The 21428-nt window shown below is 39.6% G+C and overlaps 1 protein-coding gene across 3 annotated transcripts in view; it reads right to left on the bottom strand.

Annotated features, from left to right (window-relative positions):
• The window catches only part of UBE2E1 (ubiquitin conjugating enzyme E2 E1), a 45521-nt gene that overhangs the window by 1189 nt on the left and 22904 nt on the right, over positions 1–21428 (bottom strand). For all 3 annotated transcript variants that reach the window (XM_014887257.2, XM_014887258.2, XM_014887259.2), the window contains 2 exons: positions 7824–7956; positions 665–812 (listed from right to left, as the gene is read on the bottom strand). In XM_014887257.2, the coding sequence (XP_014742743.2) occupies positions 665–812; positions 7824–7956 (281 nt within the window). The remainder of the gene's footprint in view (positions 1–664; positions 813–7823; positions 7957–21428) is intronic.

Here is a 21428-nt window from a genome sequence, read left to right as displayed (position 1 = left end):
TTGCATTACTGAGGGTTTTCACCAATTCATACGTTTCAGGTTTATTTTAATTCCTTCTAAGGGTGCCTGAGATACTCCTGCTGAGTGTACTTGTAACAATGTAAAGCTGCCTTCTAGGAAAGATAAAATCTCAAGAAGGGTTTTAGTACACTGTGAAATCTGACATTTCTCTCCTCTTTAGACATAAAAATGCAACCCGTAAAATGACTTTGGAAAAGAAGACATTTCCTCTTAACTTGTATGGACAGCGGGTAGGTTAGAGCAGCAGTGATGACCACTTGTGGCATAGTTGGTCACTTCTTTTAAATGGAAGATGGAAAGTAAAAGGTCAACCCCCTTGTTTTCAGAACTGTTTGTAGCTCTTCAATCTCTGTCAGTGAATTACTGTAGCCTTACAGACCAGTGAAGAATGAGTTTGGAAGGGGAAGGAGTTTTTATGTGCAGAAGGATCACTTGTTTCCCCATGGGTCAGCCTGAGGAGCAGTGAACAGCAGGCTGGTAAAGGCGTATCTCCCCTCGCCAGCCTCCAGCCCCTCTCTGAGTGCCCTGGAGAGGGAAATGTGCTCCATCGGAGGCATGAGCTGAGCTGGCCCTACACCAATGCAATGAGGAGGGCCACGTTATTTAGATGCTGGGAGGAATGCAAGGCGGCAGGTGGACTTACCGGGGTTACAGTCTGTGAGGAGGGAGCAGATGGAGAGGAGAACTTTAGAAATGGTTAACGCTGGACTCCAGTTGTCCTTTAAAATGTCCAGGCAGATGACGCCTTGGCTGTTAATGTTACAGTGGTAGATCCTTGTCCGGAACGTTACCTGCAAGAGAGGGGGGTGAGCGGGTGTGCCGGGTGCCACGGGCTGCGGGGAGGGAGGGACAGCACAGGAGCACCAAGGCCGGGAGCGAAGCAGCGCCGGGAGCGCCGGGTCCGGGCTGACCCACGCCGGGCTCCCCGCGCCGCCGCCGCCCTCTCGCGGCCGAAACACAAAGAGCCGGATTTAGCACAAAAATCAGCAAGGCTCAGGAGCCAGCTTCCACGGTCAATGCAAAACCCAGGCGGTGGTGGGTTTAATTTTTTTCTACTTTTTTTTATTTTAAATTAATTTTTGTCTTTTTGTTCCCAGTGACAAAACGACCCGGGGCCTTAACATCAGTATTTTTCTCCTCCTGGACTCCCAGGGATTTGTAAAATCCTCCAGACAGGCAAGGGCACTTGAAATCACAGCTTCCATCACTTCGAAGAGGCTCAGCAATGGGGGAAGTTAGATTTACTTATTTTCATGATGTGACTGCACTAGACAGCTTGCCACAGAAGTTATGGGAAAGGGAAACACCAGGAGCTGTTCCCAGCACACCGTGGGACCTGCAGAGAGGCCTTACCCTGTCTCACTGGGTGAACAGCCACAACAAACTGGGTGCAATTTGCATGGATTAGGATTATGTGCATGAATAAAGGCTGGTGGGTTCATATCCTAAATCCTCTAAATTTGTCAGCTATCCATACCTAGAAATTTTCTTGTCTGTTTATAGGTCACAGGAGTATTTACAAAGCACACTTGGTAAGCGTGGGGAATGACAAGAACACACTAGTGCTTTCTCCCAAAATGGGACCAGCCCACACATAAAAACTTGCCAGTCAAACTTCATTTTTTCTGCTGCCTTTCTGATACAAAAAATTTGCCTGCGACCCTCACTCTCTGTGACAGGTTCGGGGAGCAGGCACAGGGGAGACAGCTACAGCACCCTGGTGACTGGCATGTCCCCGTGCACTGAATCCATGCAGTGTTTCCAAGAATGCTCCCAATGCACAGAGCACATGGGCTATTTTTGGATTTTCAAAAGCGGTTACTTGTCACACAGGAGACACCCACACTGCATGCTTGGGGAGATTTTATTTTTTATTTCTTGTGAGCTGCTTGGATTTTGGATTAAAACAGGAAGCAAACAAAGGAAACTCCAAATCCCTGCACATTTGCACATTATGGGGGAAACAGGGAAATGACTGCAAGAGAGCAGAGATGTGTTACCCTCCTACACCTTCTGAAAAACGCTGCCACTCCAAAACCAAGAACTCCTGATGCTTTCTACCTAGGGAGCCTCAGAGGTATACAGCAGACATAAACCTAAATGACCTTTGTTTCCCAGATCATCTAATCTTCGGAGGAAAGGCAGCAATTACTCCCTGCAGTCATGTGGAAGTCCACGTGCAGCAGCCTGAGCAGAGGGCGGATCTGCCTCTGCTGTACCTGCCCCAACCCACACCGTTCAGGGCAAAACACGTTCGTGGCATTTGCAGTTGCTGGCAGTGGCTCTGCCTTGGGTTCCTGAGCAGCCCTCAGCCCAGCCCTCAGCCCAGCCCTGCTGCTTGCTCAGGATTTCTGTGTTTGACTTGCACCTTTGGTCTCCTTCCAAGAAGGTTTTGAACTGTAAGCAAGGTAACAATTTTGACAGTTTAAACACTTGCAGAAGGGAAGCACGGAGTATTTCCAAGCTGATACAATAAGGACTAAATTAACATAGGTCAACAGTTCTAATTTGTAAAGACAGAAAGTTGTTAATCCTGATTGTCAGCACAAAAGCTAAATACTCTGTAGACAGTCTCTCAGTCGAGTTGACTAATAACTGATAACAAAGCATGAATGCTGTTTGCCTTTAAGAGTTAGATTTATTTTTAAATTATTTTTCATGAAGGAGGGGAAAGCGAAAGTGAACGAAGACTCCCATATGCTTGCATAACAGCCTGGTTCCTTAACACACCTTAAGAGACAATCCTTAAGGGATATATCCATGGCACTAAAAACAGTTTTCTCCAGTTAGAGAAACTCTACCAAGCACTGTGGAAAAAAATCTAATCAAAAATCACTTTAGCAGCAACTCAGAACTAGGATGGTGTTAGACACATGCAGTCCAGCTGTTTGCCATTTACAATTTTTGCTGATGGCACAAAAGCCAGCAGTGCAGGGAAACCAAATGGAACTGGAAGAGGGAGAAATTTGAGGCCCACTTGAAAACAAACAAAAACATTTAAAGTAAATGCTCATTACACCCTAAAAAGGAAAAAAAAAATCTCACATAAAACTAGCACATTCAGACCAAAATCAAAAGAAACTGAGTTACTTAGAAGGCAGTGAAGAGAACAGCATGTGGAATAGCAGAAAAATACAGTGTAACTGAACAATCATTTGGAAATGTCCCACCTGAGATTACATTAATGGAGTAACTACATGGAGTTAAGCACAGCTTTTGAAAAGACATAAAAGAAACTAATCTCAACCTTACCCTGAAGTGATAGCAGAGGTTAATTTACACAAGCAGCAGAATAGGAGTGGGTGGAAGGAAGTGGTTAGAGGTTATTAATATAAATGATCAAAGCACACACACCAGGTCAACACAAGCTACTGTTTTCACCTCGGTAAATGAAATCTAACCCAACTATAATGTAACTCTTGGGAAAATGTCCATTATAATAGTACAAATACTGAATTCTTAAATTCTAATTATACTTGTTTATTGGATTCTCCTAAATCCAAGCACACCCAGCACGTGCCTGACTCATTTACTATCTGAAACACAGTAAAACCAGAATACAACACAAAATGAGAAAGCATAAAAAGCAGCAAACAGATTAACACTAGCATTTTCAAGGTATTGTATAGAATGCTCAATTAGGTGCAAAAGAACTCCATTATACATATTTAGGACATGAAAGAGAGTATCTGTCTCTGTATCAGACTTCTCCCACTGAAGTTCCTTGTACTGTGCAACACATTTCCAAGTCAAATTTTAAGATCTTTCATTTCTCCAACCTCAAGCACAGTAGTGCAGTCCCTCTCTTAATATCCTCACAGGAATCTAAATATCACTTCTAGCATAGACTTTTGGCTCTCTTACAGCAACATCCTCTCCAAAAACATTTGCTTCAGTATGCTGAATCAAACCCTCAGCTGGAGCTAGACCCAGTTCTCAAAGGCTACACCTGTATATCCTTCATCACACACCTCTAAGATGCTCATCAACCACACAGCATTTCTCAGTGTTTATGCCTCAACATCTTCTCTCACACATATTCCTAAGGGCTTGGAAGCTTGCCAGGATGACCATTTTCTTTATTTAAGAAAGTAAATCCTTTAATGACATTTCATTTTCAGGTTATGAAATCTGTCCAACTACAGGCACCTCACCATTGAGCAGCCCACCACAGCAGGAACTGTCCTCACGGGAGTTACCAAAGGCTCATAGAGGTTTTCTTCCACTGGTCTTTTAGGGCTTACAAAGGAAGATTCAAAGGTTACTCTTTCCTTTTTCCTTACAGAACTTCACCTTTTCAGAGATCAAGGGTTTTAAAATTACTTTCTACTCTATTTTAAAAATGACTCTACTGTTCTGTGAATGCTTATCATCAAAGTGATATACATTGGGTTTTGTTTCAACTAGCTGTTTCTTTATTTCTTGCCCTAAAAGGCACTTATAGGAAGGCTACTGTAATTACATTAGCCTACCTCTTAAACACGATCCACAGACAGTATTTACTCACTACCTCAAGTAGTTGGACAGTCTGAAATCAACAAAATAGCAGGAATAAAGCATGAGCGATATGATAATCATATTTTCCACATTACCACTGATTAACACTAGTGGAGATTTTAATACAGGAGCAGATTTGGTTCTCAAAGGAAGGTTCTTCATTTCAACTTGAAGTGCCCAAGTACAAAAAGTGTGTTCTATTACAGCACCACAATGCCTTCTCCTATATACCATCTCAATGAGACTGAAGCTACATGTATTCTATTTCCATGCTTACATGTGGTTTGTAAACCAACTTGGACTTTGCTAGATAAAAGACTCCATTTAAATGAAACTGCTACAATACAATGAATCGCCACTAAACTTGACTTTTAAGGCCTCAGTAAGTGGTGCCTACCTGTCTGGTGTTTTAATCCCACCCTTCTTTTCATTTGGGTGAGGGTTTAGATCCAAAGATAAAGACAAAGGGACCTCAGTCAGAAGCACTGAGCAGAAAGCAGGGCTCAGCTGGAATGACAACTGTTTGTTTGGTTCTGCATTGGGGAACTTGGCACGTAGGGCTGTCTCAGTAGCTCTGGTAGTTACTGGGATCCTACTGGACCCAACTGGACCGTGGTTGCAAGGCATCCTATTTGACCCTTGAAGCAGCATAGTGGGAACACACCTGAGAGCAAGGGCTGCAACTCTGGCTGGGGTGTGTGTGCACCATCCACACTGCCAGTGGCAGACACTTCTGCCCAGATGGAGCTGCTGAAGAGAGAGGCTGCACAGTGGACCCCAGACTGCAGGCAGTGCTGAGACCTTTCTCCTGGACAGGACAGCTAGCAGGTCTGCCTGCAAAAGGTGCTGCCCAGGTGGAGGACCTCCTGCAGCAGCTGGCTGAGCTGGAGGAGGCAGTGAGAAGCCTGTGTGGCATCAGGGCTGCTGAGAAGGAGTTAAGAGTGCAGCTGGTTCCAAACTGCACTGGACCCACAGCCTACAGCCAAACAGCCAGAAACCCCCACTGGCACATGGGGAAGGGAGAGGGGCCAATAATGCAGGAGAATGGAAGCTTGCCGTGGCAAGGAGCTGCAGGAAAAGACTTCCCCCCAAAGACTGAGTGTCTCCACAGAACCACTTTGCTGTTCTGAGATTGGAAACACCCATTGTATCAGAAAAGACACTAAAGCCAAATAAGGCAGTCCTGGGAGTAACAGGAAACTACTCTGGAACATGGGTAGTGTTTTCATCAGTCCTCCTGGTCAAAGGGAAAGGGTTCAAAAAGGCTAGTCACATCTAGCAAACCAACAAATGGTTATGGGACTGGTGCCACCAGCCAGGGGTTTGGCTACTTAGACCATGAGACTTGCTTTGGAAAACCTGGTCTGCTGAGCACTGATGGGATCCACCTGTCAGGGAAGGGGAAGGGGCCTGCACGGATGAACAAGGAGCTCCTGGACAAACTCAAACATACAAAGGAACTGTACAAAAAGTGGAAGCAAGAACAGGTAGCCTAGGAGGAACAGAGAGAGGTGGGCCTGAGAACTCATGAAGTTCAACAAGGCCATATGCAAGGTCCTTGCACCTGTATCTGGCAATCACAAACACTTGTGGAGTGCTGCATCCAGCTCTGGGGCCCTCAACAAGAGAAGGATATGGAACCGTTGGAGTGAGTCCAGAAGAGGGCCATCAAGACAATCAAAACGCTGGAGCACCTCTCCTATGAAGAGAGGTTCAGAGAGCTAGGCTTCTTCAGCCTGGAGAAGGTTCTAGAGAAACCTTAGAGCAGACTTCCAACACCTAAAGGGGCCCACAGGAGAGCTGGAGAGGGACTGTTTACAAGGGCATGGACAAAGAGTAATAGTCTTAAAATAAAAAAGGGTCAATTTAGATGAGATATTAGAAGGAAATCCCTTATTGTGAGAGTGGTGAGGCACTGGAACAGGCTGCTCAGAAAAGCTGTGGATGCTTCATCCCTGGAAATGTTCAAGGCCATGTTGGATAGAGCTTTGAGCAGCATGGTCTAGTGGAAGGCATACCTTCCCACAGCAAGGAGGTTGGAACTAGATGATCTTTAAGACCCCTTCCAATCCAAACCATTCCAGGATTCTCTGATGGGTCTGAACAAGCCTAGGCTGATAAATGCTTCTGACCTGTAGCACAGAAAGCAAAGGTGTAACAAAGCACACAGAGAAAAGCAGAAGATCCCTCTTTAAATGCTCACTGGGGTCACAGTATAATAAATTGCAGTTGTTGGTTGGACAACAAATTATTCAAATTAAACAAAACAAAACCAAGAACAAATAAACAATCAAACAAACTACTCTAAAGTGAATTAAATTCTGACATGAGAACCATCTGTGTTGCCAGAGAATCTCCAAAAAGAGATGGACAGATGTCAGCAGAAAAGCACTAGAGATGTCCCAAGGTAGACCACGCTGTTTGTGAATGGGTGCCCTATCTTAAAGGCAGAATTTAAGGATCTTTAAGGATGTTGGTACTACCAGAAACCCTGAAGTTATGTGAGCAAGAACAGGCAGTTTCCTTAATTTGGCAAGCTTGTCTTTGTCTTGTGTAAGCAATTAGCATTGCTCTCTTGAGAGGGACTGATGGCCTAAAGAAGTCCTTTCTGCTGCAGACTAGACCAAAGTCTGAAAGATGGTGCAGCCATTGGCATGTATCTCATCAATCAAACAACTTTTAAGTAGAAAGTTAAACATGCACATAAATGATTTCAGATACAAGACAAACACCGAGTGTATACACAAGCACCTCTTGTAACCCAACACTTTTCCTGTGGTCACATATTGGAATCACTGGATTACATTCACTTGCACTGGTATTTGCCTTAGAGCACTGGAACACAACAACACTGGAATGTAAGAGCTTCACAAATACAACACCCCTACAGAAAGTTTGTTACTGTACAAAGAGGTGAACAACAAAAGTGTCCAACAAAACTGAAAAATTAAATACTGCTTTGGTGGCCAAAACACATGTAACTCATGCTTAACAGTACACGAGTTGTTTGAGAAATAAGTATTAGTAGCATTTCTCCTCATCTCAAGTTTATTTACTTCTCAGTTTCTCAGTCCTGTCCCAATGCTTACACTAAATGCTGAGCACTACTTTTAAACAGAAGCAGGAAGAAAGAAAACAAGCTCTAAAATAATTATCAAGAGGACTGGAAAGCTGTTAACATTAGTTAATAGAAACTCCTGTAATGTCTAAAATGAGTGGATTTCAAATGGGCTATGTTCCATTAACACTACATGCTATTGATGTTTAGCACTCATGACTTAAGATGTTAGCTACAGGTCTCTTACCTTTGGAGGCTTGAAGGGATATTCTGGTGTAAATGTGATGTCAAGGAAGAAAACACCTCCCTCATAGACTGAACCTGGAGGTCCTAGAATGGTTGATCTCCATTCGTAGATGTTATCACCTTTGGGGCCAGCGCTAAGAGAGGAAAAACAAAATCATTTAGAAATACTACCACAGCTCAAATAAATATGACTTCTTACATTCTTCAAGCACTGTATGGAAGAAATATTTCAGTATTACTCTTCATACACCAGCAGAACTAGAGACGGGGATTAAAAGAAGATTGAGTGCTTTCAAACACTCTGAGATCTTATCCGAACTTATCAGAATTCCAGACTGTTTAGCAAAGCTGAGAAACTAGAGGTGGGGTATGGTTTCCATCTTCTCTTTTGACAGTTACAAGAGCAGCATTGCTCAGAACTACTCTGAAACATACTACACTATCAACACAACACAAGAGCTAAGTTTCAAAGAACAATTTCCTACTGTATTTCAGAAATGGCTCTTACATCTCAGTCTTAATAAAACTGTATCACATTAAAGACCATACTAAACAAATTAAGGATTTATGTTCATTTTTTAAAATCTTGTGTGTTCTTTAAAATATATCCAGCAATATTGTTAAACAAGGCTCACAGTATAATTGAAGGAAGCTAAATTAATGATGATACTGAAATGCCAAAATTTTCTACACTTTTATCATTTTGCTGCACTGATTTCTAAGATGAGGCCACATGATCTTACCCTGTTGATATTGCCTGAATTGTGGAACTGCTTATTTTAGGGGGAATTAAAATCATTTTGTCAAATTAAAACAGCACTTTCTCAAATTAGCTCTGCTTATTTGAGATTCTGCCTAATCTGCCAACAGCTCACTACAAGCAGTATAAACTAAAGGTGTGGCAGAGATCAAACGTCTGCTTGGTAAAGCTAGTTTTACTGATATCCTCAGACACTTGTACTCAGTAGTGTGCCATATGTGACTGAGTATTTCCAAGTACACTCAATCTATAAAGCCATTAATGTGTAGGACTTCTTTGCTGCCTCTTCCCTTCTGTACTGCTATGGTAGTATTTTGTTTGTAAGATGCCAGAGCTGGAAAAACCTTTTGCATTATGGGAGGTGCTGAAACAGCTTTTTCCATCATGGATGTACCATGCTTTCAGAAATCTCTTCTCCCCTTGTTCTGAAGGGGATGGATCCTAATACAATGAAAACTAGCCTTGCTCTTCTTTCCTCCTTCTTTTAAGAAGGCTTCTCTAAGACGGAAGGTAAAAAACAGGCTCTTTACATATCAGTATAATCATAGAGCAGTATTACTTGAGAGGGAAGGCAATACAATAAATTCAATATACACATGACAATATGCATTTGATTACCATGCAGGGAACCAGAGTAATCACCAAGTGTTAATAACAACGTTACAAACAGATGTACAATTGCAAGAACATAAATTGTCATAATAACAACAGTGATCAGAGACATTTTTTCCCTTGCTCTTCCCAGTACTGGTGAACATGTTCTTGACAGCATGAGAATCAGGAGAGAGAAAGGGAATTAATTCTGTTATCAAACCTGTTTTGTTTTGGTTTGTTGGTTTTTTTCCCCCGGATTAACCTAATAATAAAATTTCACAATATGTTGGTGCTAGATAATTCAACAATTGTGAAGTTATGACTAAAAGCATGCTTCTAGGGAAAGGAAATCATGTAAGAAAGCAGTAAACTAAGACAGATTCTCTGCAAATGATGCATCAGCCACAAGGGAAAGATTCTTCTCTCCAGAACACAAAACCCCACACAGCTCAAGATCAGTATTAAATTAAAGTAAAAGCCATTCCATCCTGAACACTCCTGGCATCCCACTCCACCTTAACGACTTGTCCCTGTCCTATGCAGGTCCATATATTTGGGCACTCAGTACTCTCCAGCTACCACTTATGCCTTAGACTGGAAAAGTGTTGTATTTCAACGGGAAGCTCTGCCTCTGGAAAGACACCGACTTAACCGAGCAAACTCACTGAAAAGGACTCTCTAGGGCACACTTAGCCACCACTCCAAGGAATCACCTCTTTATGTACCTATTAGCAACCTACTGACACACTGTCATTACTGCAAGTTGTGCCGGCAATCATCCTCCCCTTCCTCCCTCCCCTAAAGGTGGAGCTACTGAACGGGAACAGATACTTGAACTTCGTTAGCACCGATTTACTGTAGGAATTTATATCACCAGAATTGCCAACAGAGAGCACTTCAGCACTCAAGAAATGGGATGTGCGATTAGCACTGAATACAGCCCTCTGAACCAGTGAGATATAGTTCAACATTTCACGTTTTATTTCCAGCTCCAGCCCAAAGGACTGTCAATAAAAAAAATCCCACAGACTTTAAAAATATATTATCATTAGTAATAGTTTTATAATTCTCTTGTATCCTATTAGGTTTCCAATTAGAGCTATCACTGCACACAAGTAATATACTGCCATATTAAGAGTGCAACATCTTTGTAAGACATCAGTAGCCTTTAACAATGATGTGCTAAAGCTTTCCTTTTAAGCTTTTCATAATTCAATTAACATAGTAAAATAGCTGTGCATGTCCAACTTTTACACATTAACATTGATTTCTTATAAAAGAAAGACTGGAAGAGGAAGATGCAAGTCAGCTTCAAGTATGATACTGCTTAGATTTAACTTAGGATTAGCAATATCAAACAGCTCATGAAGACCTAGTGCATAATAGAAAAGTGACAGTACTCGACCACAGTGCAAGAACAGTGGCATTAACTTTTGGTGGAGATATGGAAACTGTCAAAGGCTAAAGATTACATTCTTTGTTTAAAATCCTTGCAATTATCTGCTTCAGAAAGAAATTCACTGATGCACGGACACAGGGCTCACTGGCAGAGCTGTCACCTTGCCTGATATGTGTCACCACAGCTCAAATTAAGTGTCTAGATCTACTAATACAGCACTTTGAAGCTGTCCAACATATGATCACTAGGAAGACAATTTTAACCAATTAAATAGAAATTGTTTCTACTGCAAGACGAGAGTGAGTAACAACTTTCTGTATTAACTCAGCAGCCCACAATCTCTTCACTTCCAAAGAAAAAAAGTGAATAGAAGACCAGCAATACAGAGTGAAAAATGACATCCAAAAGAAAACTGAAAATATCCCAACCCATTATTATTCTATCAAGCAGCATGTGTTACACTGCAGTGCAACTGAGACCTCTCTTGGAAAAACAGTGATATATTCAGTGAAGATGCACTGCACTCACTGTAACAACTGATCCTGATTGTTCCCAGTGATCCTGGCTTATCCCTCAGACAGACGTTATGACAGAAACACTCCTTGGGAAACTCCCAGAGCCAAGGTATTTTTCAAGGAATATCTAATTTTCCAAGCCTAGAAGCAGGAAAATGCAAGGCATTACCAGCTGGTAGACACAAGGCAGGGAGAAAGTCTCAGCACAAGTGAGACCAAGCTCAAAGTTCTGCACAGGCCAAGTCCTAACCAGCCCTGTGCTGCTTTGGAAAAACCTGATCTTGCTCTGCCTCTCTTTGCTGGCAGGCGCTCTATTCTTTCCCAACTTCAAAATCCAACAGGTAAATTAGAAACGCCTGGAGCAGAGGCTGGGGAGCAGAATGATGCCTAGGCAAATTAGCTGCAGATGCCTTGCAGTAGCGAGTAACTGTAAACACAGAACTCTGTCTCAGAGATTCAGTGCTCATGAAGAAGACACACACACACACACTTTCACAAATGGAAAAAGCTGAAATGACAGACAGTATGCAAAAACACCCACCCTGTGGCTTTTTCATATTAAGCCAGCCAGATACAACCTCCATCACAGGTCTGGAATACATGATACCACCCTGATATTTCACACTCACAAACTCAGCTTCCTCCTCTGCCCTGGCACTCTGGGCAAATCTCCCAAAACATGCCTATGCCACGGAGGGAAGGCAGGACTTTTTGGTGTTCACCACATACAGCTAAATGTATGAAAATCCCTGGGAACAAAGTGACGGTACTTTCCAGGAGAATGAATCAGAAAGAGTCCATTGTTTATGCTAGTTCATTTGGAAACTACCTGGTCCTTTCTAGGAGCTGACCAAATGATAATATAAGTGCTCCCTTTAGTGAAAATTCAGACTGGCAAATAGTTTAATTTATCTTCTTTGAGATACAGAAGATAATAGGAGATCACTGCAGTGATAAATCAAAATAGTTGATGCTACAGACAATAGGTTAATACCCAGATATACCAAAGCAGCACATACTCCTTTTAAAAGCTAACTAACTTAGCAGAGTAGTTTAGAAGTGCCAGAGACTGTTGTCCATCAGGGTGATGAGAAGAAGGGCAATTCCATGGTATGATGAAAGTAACAGATTATGAAAACCTAGAATATATTTCAGTTAAAATTGCAAGTAATAAACCCATGAACTCATACACCACCTACTCCATATCCCTAGGTGCTATTTTTGAGGCTATTTTGCCCTAAACATGAAGAGTCTGATGCTAGTAGCTAAGCTGTTTCGAAGTTGCACACTTGGGGAAAATAAACATAAATTCTAAAAACACTGCAGGCATGACCTTTTCCAAGGGACATAGCTCAAATCGGAAAGCAAACAACATACTAACAGCACGTGGGAGTTTCAGGGTGGTAGAGAATTTAATGATTTCCAAAGTAAAACTGCATCACTACAAACTGACAGCAATGTCGATTTTTTTTGCTGTTGCTTTGTTTTCTAGTAATAAACAGTTAATGGCTGAACACGGAAGTGCATCTTAGTTATGGACTTATTATGCAGCTCTAGGAAATAGCTGAATGTTAGTAGGTCTCTTTTCTCTTCCCACCCCTTTTTTTTTTTTCTTTTTTCTTTTTCTCCTTTCTTCTCCAAAGATGTAAGCCCAAAACACATTAGAAGTTTTGGATGCCAGGCAGGCAGTGTCTCATTCTCATATGAAGTTCTGCTGCACCTTGGTTTTCCTAACTAACTCACCCTCCACTCCTGAACTCAAGGTAAATACACTTTCCTTTCTCGTAGCCCACCAGGTGGTTCCACCCTGAACTTGCTCACTTACATTGTTAAGCTGAATCTGGCAGAGAGATTGGAAAAGCACCCCAGAAATAGTGAATCCCTGGAGGAGGCAGGTGCCACCTTTACAAAGAAGCAGGCCAGCTCATCCATCTTAGCCATTGAAAACAAACACCAAATCCCCCATTCAAAGAAATTTTGCTCTACAGATCTTTAAGCAAGCTGTCTTAAAATGGGAGTGTTGAAGGACAGAGTGAAAACCAACAAAACAAAATGCAGCTAATCCTTTGGCCCAAACATCACTTCAAAACCTTCATATTAACACACAGTTTTAATTTTAGAAATAAATTGTCACCTTCTGCACATGCTTTAGCAACCAAAATCTATTATTATTACTTTTATTACCACAGCACCGAGACATTCCATTCCTAGGCAGGACCCCACTATGCCAAGCCTGCTACAATACAATCCAAAGACCTGTGTACACAATTTACAAAGATTTTTCAATTATAAAATAAGCATTAAAACACTACACGGTTATTAGGAAGAAATCCAAATAGAGAAAGCAGAAGTAGTTAAAAGGATACCCGGGGCCATCCACTTAATTGCTATTTTTTGGCAAAGTAGTTTAACAGTGAGATGCCTCCCATTTTTAAGTCAAAGAATGAAAATTAAAGGAAAATAAAGGGAAAAAAAATGACAACACAAGAAAATCACTCCTGGGCAACCATGGCAAATTAAAGGTAACATACTGAATTACCACATGCCCACGTGAATCAGTGGCAATTTTTGCCCACTGTCATTACACACAACCAAGCTGCTCCTCTGTGTTAACATAAAAATGATGGATTGATATCAGGTGAAATTCCTGCAGGCTCAATGAGAGACAGAGGGAGAAGACAGCAAGAGAAAACCTTGCAGTTGGCTTTAGTTAAAACATAAGAAGAGAGCAAAGGAGGTAGAGAGGTAAGTAAGCAAAGATGGAATATAATATTGCTACAGCAATCCAAACATAAAATTTTGAAAATAGAACTTAATTCTCCTTCTAGTTCATATTCAGGGATATGGTTTTCAAGTACAAACCTGAAAATATTATTATTTTTCTTGTAAATCATTGAAAGTATTGTGTTTTCTGTCTTCAGTTTAAAATACAGTCACAATATTATTGCACAAGCGTAAGTGCCTTACAAATCCCACCACACTTCTAACAGAGTTAGAAATAATATCATTCTTCTCTGCACTTTCATGCACAAATTTCTGGTTTAGCATCTGGGAAAGCTTTTCCCTTAAGTATAAGCCTAATGTAAAATTAGGAAGGTTTGAACAATTGCACAAAGCTTAAACTGGAGGATAAATGGTGCAGTGAATTACTTTCTTACCAGGTTAAAAAAGAAACTAAATAACTAAATAGCTCTGATAATGGAGATGATAAGGTGTAATGCAGGGATTTAAGGGACTTCAAGGAAAACTGATCAGGGGGATTTCTTTGTGGGAAGGAAAAAAAAAACCAACTATGTTTTCCAATTTATATAAAAAACACTTGGCAATAAGATCACACAACAAACAGGAGTTACCACAGCCAAGATTTCATTCTTTTTCGAACAGAAATGCCATGGTGTACTTGCAAATTCAGGGCTTTTACCTGAAATATTTCATTCTCTGCAAAATATTACTGTGAAGTTACTACTAAGCCACTTGATGAAAAGGCCAATCCTTTTAAACAATTTCATTGCAGAGTTTAAATCTTTGAAGCCTGGTTTAAAAATCAAAATAAAATCTCAGTTTTGACCTCAGGGAGGTCAGGAGACTTATGATATTCTCAGAAGTGTGCTGCAGCTCTATTTAGTTTAACAATAATCACTCAAATTTAGGAGCAAGTCCTTATAAAAAGGTTCAAGATAAATTAATGCATTTAGCATTGGTTCCAAAATTGAAAATAAATCCAGCCTGCTCAGTTCTCAAGCGTTTCAGTTTTTCATTCCAGTGGCTTCTTTGTAGCCTTCTCTACTGCAAAGTACTGGAAGTTTGTCCCACTACATACATGTACATACATTACATACACTACACTGTACACATGTACATACACTACGTACATGTACACACATTTTCAGTGTCAAACATTACTGCAGAAAGGCTGGTTCTGGAAGTCTGAGACTTTAGTATGTACAGTACCGAAATACAGAAAATACAAGACTAAGTAATCAATGAAATTATTTTAATCATATGCAAATCTTTTTCTTTTCTTCTCATAGATTTAGTTTGAGGCCATGACCAAAAATTAAATTAAAAAGTCCAGCTTATATGCAACATTACATGCCCCATTAAATAATATCCTGCATAACAAACAATAAAACAAATTGGGAAAGAGTATCAGAGAATCTGACACACCTAACAATTAACAACATCTCATTTAAAATGACAAGAAGATGTGATGGTAGAATCTGTGGTTGGCCAATATAATCTCATGTTATTTTTAGATCAGTTTCCTTTCTCCATTTGTATGTTGACTATCAACTACCAACACAGGAACAGAAATTATTACACATCATCAGACCTTATTTCCAAATTATTTATAATTATTATTATGTATTTATAACACAGATGTGTAATTTACAGTTAGTAAGCAAAACCAGGCAGTTTCACAAATGCACTATTTCTGCAACTACACCATTTTTAGGGAGCCTCTTCATATTCCAACAGGTTTTTGGAAATTGGTGTAGAAAAATAACTAGTGAACCCATTTAGTTCTGTAATTTTAATGGTTGCATAAAGCAAGTAAGTATACCCTAAACTGGTTGCCTAGCATCAAATTGACAGACCTATAATTAAAGACAAATAAAAGACAATCAATACTACTAACAAATACGAAAGTTCTTGTGTCACTAATCTCAAATGTGGCATACTTCTGAAAAGAAAACAGATCTACTTCCTCCTAGCACTTACTGGGATATAGCAGGTTCTTCATATACGGAAAGGAAACTACCCTCTCTGACAACCAAACAGTTCAATAATATCTCCTTCCCCTCCATAAGCCCTAGAGGTGCTATTCTGAATGATAATGATGATGATGATGAAGGGCTCCTTCCTAAATACTGTGTTTTATCCATTAAGGAAAATATAAATCTACTACAATTAACCTGCCATTCCAAAATCAACCCGGGACCTACATCTGTGTTTCTGTCTATCATGCCCATCTCCTGTCCTGCTCTCATCACTGTGAGAATATGGAAGGTGATCTCACTAAGCAGATAAAAACCCCCAGTACATCATAAATATTTAGGAGCCAATAGTACATCAATTGTAAAAGTAATAAATTTGATCCCACATGATCTGGATGCTTCTGTCTCTTCACAAGTCACTTACCCTTTTAAGGAAAAAAAAAATAGAGGATCCCACCTATTTATTAAGCCTATCTATCCAGCACCAAGTTAACATAGTGGACTGTTTATTTTTGACTTTATCATCCATTTGCCCTATTGATTTCATTATAATTCTGTAGCTCAAGAAATGCATATCATAAATAAACTAAACTGAAAGGGCAAAAGCAGCTACAAACCAGCTTGAAGAAAACAGCCCCAGAAAGTTAAAGATGATGTGTAACACTTGACAAGATGCCTCTGCTAGGATGAAAATTGAAAGCAAACAAGACTCTCGAGCTTCCTCAAACTAATAAGGACAAGGTTCTTGAGGCTTCACTCAACTGCCTCCTTGAGCTAACTTTCTTACTTCCATGGGGAGGAAAAGGGCTAGCTACTTGAAAGAGAGGAGTCAATACATTTCCAGACTAGAGATACACCACCATCTCTCTTGCACTGAATGGCAGGAATTCTGTACTTGGAACAGATGAAGTAGTACTTTAGGATTACTAGTTTATATGCAATTTTTAATTTTCAAGAGAACATAATGTAAGGGGAAAAACCTTGCTCCTGTACCACATGCTCCTAAACTGATTTACCTGTCCCATCATTTACCTACCTACCAACCAACTTACCCTAAAAACATGCTACAAATTAGAACAATCCATCAGCCAATCAACAAAGAGAGTCCCCTTCCCATTAAATGCACAATAGGTAGAGTCAACATCACTGAGCCAGAGAAACAGCCCATCCCATTATCTTGGCTTCACATCTTTATATTGCTTCCCATCTGCATGCCAATGCTGATACCAATAACATTATGTTGCTGAACAAAATACAGTATATCTTGAAGGACATATCTTAAAGATACATGATAGAAAGAAAATTTGAATGAACCTATTTTACTGTGGGTGCCAACAGCAAAACTAAAGAAACCAGCCAATAACAGCTCAAAATTTGGTTACTCTTCTCAAAATAACAACAACAAAATATTCTCAATTATGCTGCACTACTCAGAGCAACTCCTTCCTGATTTTCAGTTCTAAACTATCAAAATTACCTGGCAGAAAAGTAAAGTAATTTGAAAACACTGCCTTTGAGTTTTGAAACTGGCATGCACAGACTAGAAACAGAAGTCTAAGATGAGAGTTTACTTTAAGTAAAACAATATTACCTACACTGTAACACAGCATAGCTGCCAGCCAACTACATAGCAGCCACTAAAAATTATTTATATACCACTGCAAGTTGTTCTCATGAATAACACGAGCCAGTCACAATAGCTAGCCAACATTTACTATAGTAAATGAAGCTGATAAGAGGGAAAAACCTTAAAACCTTAAAAAAAACCCAAAAAACCCTATCAAGAAATTTAATAAGAAAAATAGAACTTTGATTTTTCTACAGCAGATTCACGGGCATAAGTAGACTCTAAACAGTGACTTTCCAAAGTTTTAAATTTTTTTTTTGTTTTTATTAGGAACATTAAATTTAATCCACATTAGAAGCCACAAGAGGACTAAGCAGTGCTCTTAAATAATTTATACAGTTTTACAGCCAACTTGCATGCCTTAACTTGAAGAACATGTACAGTCCTTCACAAATTATCTTTTTTTTGTCCAGAACCTTATTTGGCAATTGATATTAAGCAACTTCCCTACACAATGCAAAAAACCCTCATAGATGAATTTCAAACTTCCCAATACCTTTACCTCATGACCCTTTTATTTGGAAATGTCCAAATGTAAGGCAATATTAATGACAATGAAGCAATGAAGTGACAGGCAATAACAGTTTCAGCTTAGGGCATGATATCACTTACATCTCTTATGAAAAACATGTTACATTCACACAAGCCAGCACTTAGTGACTTCTCCTCCCTAATTTCCACCAAAGAGAGATGACTTAGCAACAATCTAATAAGCTGAAAGACAACTCCCATGTGTGGCAGTCAAGTTTTGCTGACAGAGGACCACAGCTGGCAGGGAACAGGGAATTGCCTGGCAGCACAAGAAACTCAGGCATCCTCCTCAACATCACTCCTGGTCCCACATGGCTTAGAAACTTGCTTCTTCAGCTGATCCTAACATTCTTAGTTTAAACTAAATTTAAACTTTTCGGTGCCATGAAAAAAAAAAAAAATCATTCTAGATTCACACTTCCATGGAGGCTTTTCTAGTAAATAAAAAAGAAAGACGTTTTCCTCACAAACTTCTGGTGCAATCCAAGAAATTTACAGAAAAAAAGGTCTAAAATACACATTTCTTCATCGGATGGTGGTAACATTTCAATTGGCAGTAGTTCTAGCAGGAGGTTTTCTATTGTAGAGGCAGAAGGTGGAGAGCACACCTCACAGGAACATACAAATGTCTTAGATACAGAGAACAGCATACATTTTCTAACCTTTTAACCTCAGCATTGTTACAAGTTATACTTTGAAACAAGAGTGACAAGATTAGGCTCATGTTTTGAGACCTGAGCCTTGCTTTTGTTATGCTGTAACCATTTCCATAAATGCAGAGGAAACTGCAAAACTGATATAGAGATACATGAGCAGTTTGCACCTAATATTACACCATTAAGTTTTTGAACACAAACTGAACACGTTGCTTCTAATTAGGCACAAATACAAAAACAGTAAAATAGCACACAGTGGTATGGAAAGAATAGCACTGTGAAAGAAGGAAAAATTGCCAGCCTTAATACCCATGCCTGATGCAATTTTACATATATAACAACATAAGAGAAATAAATCTCCCACTAGCTACAAATCACAGGGTTTTCAGGTATGAAGATAGGAAAAAATCTCTCTAAGCACAAAGAAAAGTGATTTGTTTCCAGTCACTCCAGATTCATTCACTTTGATTTTTCTTACTAAAAGGCATTTCCCAGTATTTCTTGTAGTGAAATAAAGATGTTCAAACAGCAATATGTTTACAATGTAAATATAGTTACACTATTCACACTATGTTGGAAAATTTCTTATCCAGTCTAGACAACCCCATCTGAACTTTCAAGATAAAATAATAAGCAGGTATTTCTTCATTTAAGTGCCTATGTTAAGACTTTAGTTCAGGAAGGCCAGTAAACAAAACTCTTAGAGTACATACAAACAGCCTTCTTAACAAATTAATGAGCACAGACAATTTCCAAAGACAGTTGACATTCCCATCATTAAAAGCGACTTATCCTTTTTTTTTTTAACATTATATTGGGTTTTTAATCAAATGTAGTTACAGGTTATGATGAGCCAACTTTGTTCCAATTAAGGTAAAATAGCTGAAAATAACTCTCTTCTGCTGAGTCAGAAGAGTAGAACATATCACTCACAAAAAAGTCATCCCAATGACAGTATCATTAACAGATTAGCAAACTAACCAATACTAAGATGCTTTTTAAAATTCACTCTATATAAATACATACAAAACTCATGCAACTTTCAAGCCATGAGTTAATGTTACTAGAAACTTGAAATCTGATCAGGCAAAATCAGCCTTAAGTACCGGAGTAAAACACCAAAGTGAGTCCTTGTTTCATGCTTTAAGACTCAGTTCTCTGAGAGACATATTAATTTGACAAAAAGTAGAATATACTTTTAGAAATCCCTCTTAATAATTGTTTTGTTATATATACACACACACATATATGACTGTGTTTCATACAGCACAAACCTTTTTACAACACGACTTACAAAGACTGTTTTTCTAAGCACATTTTTCCTCCTAAAAAACAGTGTTAAAATAAAGTTCAGTTCACACATTAGTATACTAGAGATAGTATTACTGCAAAGATTTTGATCACAGGTCAAGTGCAAATTTTATCTACTAGCTTATCAGAAGAAATACAGATCCATCAGGCTGGATCTGATCTGAAGTCCACCTAGCTTAACACCTCATATCTCAATGGCTTCCAGTGTCAAATGGGTCAGAGATGGGCATCAGAAGGTTTCTGCCAAGAAAGGTTTCTGTTTTCCTCTACCACAGCAACACCCTCAGTGGTAACTGCTTGAGTCTCAACACCAGGCATCCATGTTTTCCTTCTGAAATCAGTATTATGAATAAACTGCAGTAATTCTGTCTGATTTTGCCCTCCATAGAAACCTGAGACTTTTTGAGGCTTGCTCAATTCCTGCTTTCAGTAATGTAATACAGCATGGAACCTCTGTGCCCCATTTCATTCTGTATAAAGTGAACAAATTAAATTTCACTATCTTTTAATCTCATTTCATATGTCTTTGTTCTTGTCTTAGAAGAGAAAAAACTTCCTATCTATTTTCTCTCGAGGTTAAAAAAATAAGGAAAAGGCTCAGGCTGCCTAAGGAAGGGGTCACAGCACCAAGCCTGATAAGAGTTAAAGAAGTGTTTGGACAATACTGCTTGGCACACAGTGTGATCCTTGGGAATGGTGCTTCACAGGGCCAGGAGTTGGACTTGATGATCCTTGTGCATCCCTTCCAACTCAGCATATTCTGTGATTCTGTAAGCATTATGTTTGCTGGTGTCATTTATTGGGTTTTTTGTTAAGGAAACAATCCCTGTGTCTTCACATGACAAGTCCTCCAGTTCCTTTTTTAATAAATTCCATCTCTATCCAAAATCCACTTACTTCTCCAATATGCTCTTTTAGATGAAGTGGACAGCATTCCACAGAAGCTGATAGATGAGCCATTACTTCGTATGTATTTGAATTAAGCCTTTTTCTCATTCACACGATTCTTTTTTCAAAATGGGAAAACTTATCACCATAGGTGATAATGCCCCTAGTGAGCATAAGGCCAGTAAAGAGAAAGTTTCTTTCCCTACTTCAAAGTTTGTGGCAAACCACGCATTGTTAAAGATCTATCCTGTAAGCATACATTTGTCAAGTCTCTTTTTAAAAACAAGGACTTGTATATCAGTCTGGGCTAGCTGAAATCAATGACAAAAACCCCATCAAGTTCAACAGAACTAATTCATATGCAATGCAGGGCACAGAAATCTCTTGGGAATTCAGCAAAATCCTCCTAACAAAGCCAGCAGCAACTGCAAAAGCCAGATCACTGCAGAGCACTTGGATTGAGGGGTTGCTTCATCACACTTAGCCCAGCCAGTAATTATGGCATTCCTAATTCCCTCTGTCAGCAAAGAACATTTTCAAAAGCATCCTTGTTCCATCTACAGCCTACAAGAAGACAAAATACTGTACTTTTTAATGGAAGAGTAAA

Source organism: Sturnus vulgaris, chromosome 1 (assembly GCF_052056855.1).
Source record: "Sturnus vulgaris isolate bStuVul1 chromosome 1, bStuVul1.hap1, whole genome shotgun sequence".
Classification (NCBI taxonomy): domain Eukaryota; kingdom Metazoa; phylum Chordata; class Aves; order Passeriformes; family Sturnidae; genus Sturnus; species Sturnus vulgaris.
The sequence above is the reverse complement of the archived record's forward strand: the minus strand, read 5'-3'. Positions and strand labels throughout refer to the sequence as shown.